This window comes from Rhamphochromis longiceps, linkage group LG1, assembly GCF_057381845.1.
Source record: "Rhamphochromis longiceps isolate RC_006_pf linkage group LG1, R_longiceps_female_GT1.1, whole genome shotgun sequence".
NCBI classification, from domain to species: Eukaryota; Metazoa; Chordata; class Actinopteri; order Cichliformes; family Cichlidae; genus Rhamphochromis; species Rhamphochromis longiceps.
In genome coordinates this window covers 13,153,443-13,160,747 of record NC_140557.1, presented here as the reverse complement: position 1 = coordinate 13,160,747, position 7,305 = coordinate 13,153,443, and the positions used below count along the sequence as shown (strand labels likewise).

The 7,305-nt window shown below is 37.0% G+C and overlaps 1 protein-coding gene across 1 annotated transcript; it reads right to left on the bottom strand.

Moving 5' to 3' along the window:
* Positions 1-4,973: 4,973 nt before the first annotated feature.
* nmbb (neuromedin Bb) lies at positions 4,974-5,794 on the bottom strand. The gene is made up of 3 exons (XM_085410949.1): positions 5,538-5,794; positions 5,123-5,310; positions 4,974-5,027 (listed from the first exon to the last, which is right to left on the bottom strand). Exons 1-3 carry the CDS (start codon positions 5,692-5,694, stop codon positions 4,974-4,976), a joined length of 399 nt encoding a protein of 132 aa, XP_085267075.1. The 5' UTR covers positions 5,695-5,794.
* Between the last annotated feature and the right edge of the window lie 1,511 nt (positions 5,795-7,305).

Below are 7,305 nucleotides of genomic sequence, written 5' to 3'. Positions count from 1 at the left end.
GTAGAGAATAGTTCTCTTGTGACTGTTTTTGATCCAAGTATTGTAACAATCTGCTGTTGCATATGATTCAGGTTCAACTGTGTTCACTCGCCTGTATCAAATGTCAGTTTTATATGTTTATTTACTTACATATAGACTCCCATAAAGACAAATATTGATTTACGTGTTTTTCGTTTTATTTTTTATACTTTCATCAGCACCTTCCTTTGAAGCTCTTAAAAATCCAACAGGGAAATTCCACACTGAGATGTCAGTGATGTGTAATGAGTGGTTTTATGCCAGAGGGTGGCAGTGTATCATTGCTAGTTTTACAAAGGCACACAAATTGTGAGACAGAGATTTATCAAGAATGAGCAGTTGGCAAGAACAGCCTACAACCATATAATAATCTGTTTTTCAACTCCATGAATTTTTTAGGTGTTCAGTATCAGGCTTGAATAAATAATAACAAGCACAGCGTGCCCACACAGTCCCCTGGCAAAAATAAACAAATGTAAGAAATACATGTCACCTATGAGGCTCGCATGTTTCTTAAGAGTGCAGGATGGATTACACAGGAGAAAATTAGATGCAACACTCTATCAGTAATGACCTAAAGTGGTGCCCAAAGCCATGGCTTTATTGCAAGAACACTGGATAAATTCGTCTCTGTGAGCTTTTGGTGTTCAAACTAACAACAATGGAATTTACAAATTTCACTAGCAGAGATTGCCTGTTTTGACACAACATATATTCACTATGTGAATTATGCATCAGGTTTGCCTGTGGCAATCACTTAATTCATGATTAAAATAGCACAATATAAAATATAAAAAGAAAAGAAAAGACAAAAAATGGAATACCAAATGTTCCAATGGCAGAGGCATACATAACTGTAACTTTGGGCCATATTCTTAAAACTAATTACCCCTCAGTAAAATCATGAAATTCTATATTTTTATCTATGTATGTGCAAATTTTATTTATGGGCAGCACGGTGGCACATTGGTTAGCACTCAGGACCTCACGGCAAGAAGGTCCTGTGTTCAATTCCGCCACCAGGCTAAGGTCTTTCTGCTTGGAGCTTGCGTGTTCCCCCGTGTTGGTGTGGGTTTTCTCTGGGTACTCCAGCTTCCTCCCACAGTCCAAAGACATACAGTTAGTGGGGTTAGATTAATTGGTAACTCTAAATTGCCCATAGGGGTGAATGTGAGTGCAAATGGTTGTCTGTCTCTATGTCTTAGCCCTGCGACAGACTGGCGACCTGTCCAGGGTGTACCCTGCCTCTCGCCCTAAAACAGCTAGGACCCTGTGACCCTGAAAATGATAAGTGGAAGAGAAGGGGAGGTACACATTTAAAAACAGGACCACACTGGGACTTGAAATTGACTTGAGATGCAGACTGAGTTGCTTAGTGAGGATGTTTTTTTGGACAAAGCTTTAATAACAGAATGATTTCATAGTTTTGCATTATTAGGTTCGGTTTAAGTAATTTCCTGTTTTATTCAGTAATGACTGGTCCTTGTGCATTTCTATTGTTTGCACTTCCTCTAGATGTTAATTTTCCCTCCTTGGTATTTCGATGTGGTCAAGTAGTCAAATTTGCTCCAGTGTGAAATGTCCAAGAAGTATGTATGTGGCAGTCATAACACAATCTGGTCAAAATCTCTAACTACTAAGGAAAGGTGCTTCCTTTAGCATAAGATATACTGGACCATTCTATATGAAAGAAAAAGAGATAAGGTCAGAACTCATAAATATAAAATAATCAACAAAAATAACAAGTGATGGACCACTCTTGTTCTTCTTCTTGTTTCAGTTGGTCCCTTTAGCATCGCCACAGCAGATCTGTCAACATATCGATATCCCTAGCATCCTCTTCTGTCACACCAATGCTCTTGATGTCCTTGTTTGCTACATCCATACACCTTATCTGTGTTCTTCCTCTTGTCTTCCTGCCTGGCAGCTGCATTTTCAACACTCTTTGCCAGTATATCCACCATACCTCCTCTGCACATCTCAAAAATGCTCAACTTGACCTGTTCCTGACAGTGTGTTTTCCATTTGATGCCATAAACTTGTGACACAGTTCACATTATCTCCAAGAAAGTTCTGGCCTACTCCTACTGATACATCTCTGAATCTTTCTGACACAAGCTTTTTCTGACACGTTGGCTCAGAGATCCTTCTCTATCACTCTCTAGTTCTATCCCATCTATAATCAGCATTCTTTCCTCAGTTAAATGAGCAATGGAACAAGTGCAAAGTAAACAGAGAATAGAGGAACAGTGTTTCTCACTTTCCTAGTAGTAAGTAAGCACATGCTCAGATTTTATTAAAACATCACCTTTCTCAAGAGTTAAACATGCAACATGTTTGGACTTTACTAATTATTTTACCACTACATCAAACTGCAACAGTCACTTGCCTCACATTTAAAATAAATAAATAAATAAGAAAAATACCAAAATTCTCATAAAAATCAAATGCTTGTACATTTTGCATATCTATGTGATGACTGCAAAGTTCCAGGACACATGTTCGCACTTTTAAACAAAATAAAAATGAAAAGAAAAGAAAAAGGAACGAGAATGTTTTTTTTTATCGATTTTCCTTTTGTCATTTTTAAAAGCATGTTTTAGTGCTTTTCATTCTCCTTTAAATTATTGTGCAGGCTTATTTTCCTGTAAAAATTGTGGCCAATTTTCTAGCCTACTAACCTAGTTGGACACAGCATCCTGCACCTGAACATTCCAGGATCTAAAAGCTGTTGTTTACTGGACAAAGACTTAATTATAAATGTGTGTGCTCCAGATTCTAATGTGAAATACAAAAATCAGAAGTTACAAACTTAAGGGTCAATTTTGATAACCCAGTTTCTAACAAAAATAGACAAAATGTTAACAGCCTACAGCAGTCTAGAATTTACCACTCAATAGAATATTGCACAGTTACAATTGTAGCCAGGTAACAACAGTTTGTTATTTGCAGTACTGTGATTTGTGGTTGAATTGTGCATGTCAGTGGGACTCCCACACTACTAAGAAGCAGACACATCTCCACATGTAACTTTAGCAAGGAAGGAGCTCTATCCAGAAGTAAAGTAAATCATTTTCAACTCCTCTTTATCTATAGTGACCCTTCCCTGGAGTTGATTGTAAATGAAAATGTATTAGAATTAATTATTCATTCATCTGTTTATTGGAATAGCATTTCAGCAGTTTCTGAAATACTCAGACCACCCTGTCCAGCATCAACAATCACGCTATATTCAAAATCACTTCGATTTCCTTGTGTTTGGCTAAACACTCGTTACTCTTTTTTTAATGAAGAGAAAGAGAATTGATTAACTGCAAAATAATTCAGTGTTGATTTGGTGTCATGAAAAGTAGGTTTTGAAAGCGTGAGCAAAAGTTTTGAGGATTATGATTTTCTGATCAGCACTAGACACGAAGTAGCCATCGTTGTATTTTTACTCAGTTGTATATAGTATTTGTATTTGTATTCTATTTTTATCTTATTGTATATTTATTTTATTTTATTCTACTGTATATAGTATTTTATTTTATTCTATTCTGTACAGTTGTGTACTGTATTTATTCTTATTGTATTCTAATTTTTGCCTCATAACTTTTGCACTGTCCACTTCCTGCTGTGACAAAACAAATTTCCCACGTGTGGGACTAATAAAGGTTATCTTATCTTATCTTATTGAGACAGAGAATCATTTGGTTGTAGGCATTTTCATGAATTACATGTTTATCTGAGTTTGGCACTAGTTCTTTTTTCGTGTAACAAACTCAGTGAGCCAAGTGCCCAACAAAAGAAAATTATGGATTTTTCTTTTTCAAGAAAGCTTCCCACTTTGCACAGGGCTCAAAATAGTTATAATATCTGGTTCTTACCCATCTTCAAATGTACATATTCAGCAGAAACTGGCAATAACTATCATGGATACAGAATTATGTTTTTTATGTTATGTTTTTGCATGACTATAATTTTAAAAGTTTTGAACAAATGGTGTATCATAGGTAATAGGGTTCATATCGTACTGATATCAAGATAACAGTTCTTGACCCTCTCAAAAACACTGCCGGAAAGGTGTATTAGAGCTTATAAAGACTTCCTCTACTCACACCTCTCACCACGTTGGATTTGATGCACAATCCACACCTTGAAATGACACAAAGCAGACAAGGCATTGTGGGAGAGAAATTGAAATAGCCTATCCATTTCAAATACAACAGAATAGCTCAAGGCAAAGAAGTTGCATGGGCCATCTCACTGCGCTCGACCAATATTGATCGAGAGAACAGATCATCCCTTTATGCAAAGGACAAAAAAAGTACAAAGATTATATTGATTTCATGTCGAAATATTCAGGAAACTAAGAAGTGTGATTTATGTAAGCTTCCTACATTTATATTTATATAAGTGTTATTTTTATAAGGGAAAAAAAGGTTGACGCAAATGTTAATGAAAGGTGTATAAATAAGACCTTTATCCATATCTGTAATACTGTGTTTTAGGCCACAAGTGTTACCAAAGTATGAATTCAACTCATCTCAATGAAAGGTGCCCAGACATTATAGCATTATCAACCTGCATCTTTTCTGTGTTGCTCATTCTTGTGCAAGTGGACACCAGCGGTGTATATATAATAAAATCAGTGTTTAGGCTCACTAATGAATTGTTTGGGAGGGGCTTTTGCAATCAGAAAGAACAAATCGATCTATAATTTATCACACATCAAAGTCAAAGCAGTGCAAATCATTATTTTATTTAATACAAATAACTAAACAAATGACAAGAACATGTAAAATAGATCCATCAAAATAATTGGAAAAAAAGATGTATTGCAAATGAGCAAGCCAGTTACAGTAAATTACAATCATGATGAGCATGAGACTGTACACGATTCTTATTTATTTTAACTCATAAGCCCAGGTGACCTTCGATCCATGTTAATGCGTGCCAGGTTTGTATCCTTTACATCACTTTCTGGTTCGGATGTAGTTCTCTAAAATCTTCATCAACAAGTCCGCCTCCTGAAAGAGAGAGCATGACATTGCGAGTTAGTATATTATAACACAGAAACAGCCTTTTGACATCTTATATCAAAAACGTGGGAAAGTTTTCTCGCCTGATTTTTCGAACGACTTTCTTGTGTATCCATCTGCGCTTGCAGCGCCACCCGCAGAAACTCTTGGAAAAGCTCCCCGAGCGCACTCTGCTCTGCAGGAAGGGTGACTTCCAGCGCATCGGCACCTTGGTCCTCATTTGAAGGCAGCATAGGAGTATCCACGACACTCTTCTTGCCCATGAAATGTCCTTCCAAATCGAAGAAACACCCATTAATTATTGCTTAAACTAAGCAAAAATTGGAAGACATAAGACATAATAACTTTTCAAAAAAACATAACACAATAAAAATGTTTTTTAAAAAAAGAAAAGAAAAAGAAGGAAACATGCTATCTATTAAAATACATACAAAGATGAGATGGAACCCAACATAAATACGACCCATGTGTCTACAGTGTAACTTCAGATATTCTTACCTGTAGCCCAAAGATTGCCTCTTGGATGCACTTTGATTTTTGCAACTTTATTTCTGAGCTCAGTCAGGTCGAAACTCACTGCAGCGGTGAAAGAAAATAAAACAAGATATGTAAACAAGCCACACTGGCAGACATTATTCAGTGTAAACCCTCTCATTTCAGCGTGTCAACTAGTGAAGTGTCCTCCAGCGCGCAAATTTCCAAGTGTCTCCTGTTGGTTGTAGATTGCTCCGATGTATCCAGCTTTTATAGGCTCTCCCGACCGGGGTGGGCTCTTTGTATGATGCGTATATTTTTCAGTCAGCTTGCTGCATAAATTGAAATGAAGACAGTTGAGTCATTCTCAAGGTTTTGTTGGTCTGCGCGTCGGGCTGTGCGTATTTCACGCGCCACGCGGTTATTCTTACTCAGAGCAGACAGGAACCTTTGCTGAAAAACACTCCTCTGACCAAGCTATGAACAGCAACATACCGGTACACATATGTGTGTTTATTAACTGAAATAAAATTCTGTATTTGGAATTGTTTTCAGAAGTTCCGGAAAATGGAAAAGGTATATGCGTGGATGCATATGGCATTTCTTTTAAGAGAATTCAATCAAATGCGTCATCATGACCTTTCAGTTTATTTTTAATCTGTATGATTCTATATAGCATCGCAGTAGACTATATTTTAATTATTAGTATAAAAGTGTCATAGGTGAGCAAAAACTAATGATTTTTTAAATGTTGTGCACTGTTGGTGCAAATTGCTGGTTAGAGCCACAAAATTACACAGGGGGTAGCTAATGCTTTCCTCTCCAGCATAATCACACATATAATCATTTCCTGCTAAGGTCCCTACACCCCTTCTCTCTCCCATGGCCATGCCTAGCCCCTTACAATGAGCAACATGACATTTGGCCAGTTGCAACATGCCACTGTGATCACCGTCAGTTCTCCGTGGACAAGAGAACCTGCTGATTCTCACTGCTAATTTAGAGCTGAAAAGACAGATGGCCTCTCTGTCACTTCAGGGTGCTAAAGTTACAAGTATAGTGAAAGAGCTGCAGTTTTAAATCTTGCTCTTTTATAACCTTTCACATTAGCACACAATCTTGTGATTTCATAAATTGTGCACAGCTGAATGTCAGTTTAATTAGGAAACCACCTCACCATCAAGACAAACCTATGTTCACAGATTAAATGGTAAGAGACAGCCACGGCTGCCTTACGATATGTGGACATCAGCATCTAAGGGTCAAAATAATAGATTTAGACACGAAAGTCTACAATTAACTTCATGGATTGACTAATGCTTGGGGTTACTTGGATTTGCTTTGTTCATTGAAGGCCAAACCAAAATTAATTAACAAAGCTTGGTTCAAAAATCAGGGTTTGAGAAAATACTTCTTTAACACTTCATAACTCATATGAAAGTTTAGTGTCTGAAATCAAGACTGCATCATATTTATGAAATATTGGTTTATAAATATACATGGCTTCAAATGGAAGTGGCAATCCACACCTAACAAGGTCGTCTCTCAGGTCAAAGGAAAACTGCAAATGCAATCAATTTCAATCCGAGTTCAGGTGCCTTAACACAATTTCAAGTGGATCGATAGTAAAATTATAGTTTACACCTCCCACTATATGATTACATATTAAAGCTGGATATCCAAGATTTGATTGCAAGTGTGTTGATGTCATCAACAACCATTTCTGCAGTCATTAAAGCTCAGCCCATAGAAATAAAACACTGGACCCCACTCCACTGACCTTTAAATAGAA

Excerpts from the sequence above, each read along its gene's own strand:
- nmbb (XM_085410949.1), bottom strand. The coding sequence starts at position 5,694 with ATGAGAGGGTTTACACTGAATAATGTCTGCCAGTGTGGCTTGTTTACA. Across the intron at positions 5,311-5,537 it reads AGGCAATCTTTGGGCTACAG|GACATTTCATGGGCAAGAAG; the intron begins GTAAGAATATCT and ends TCGATTTGGAAG. Across the intron at positions 5,028-5,122 it reads AAAGTCGTTCGAAAAATCAG|GAGGCGGACTTGTTGATGAA; the intron begins GCGAGAAAACTT and ends TCTCTCTTTCAG.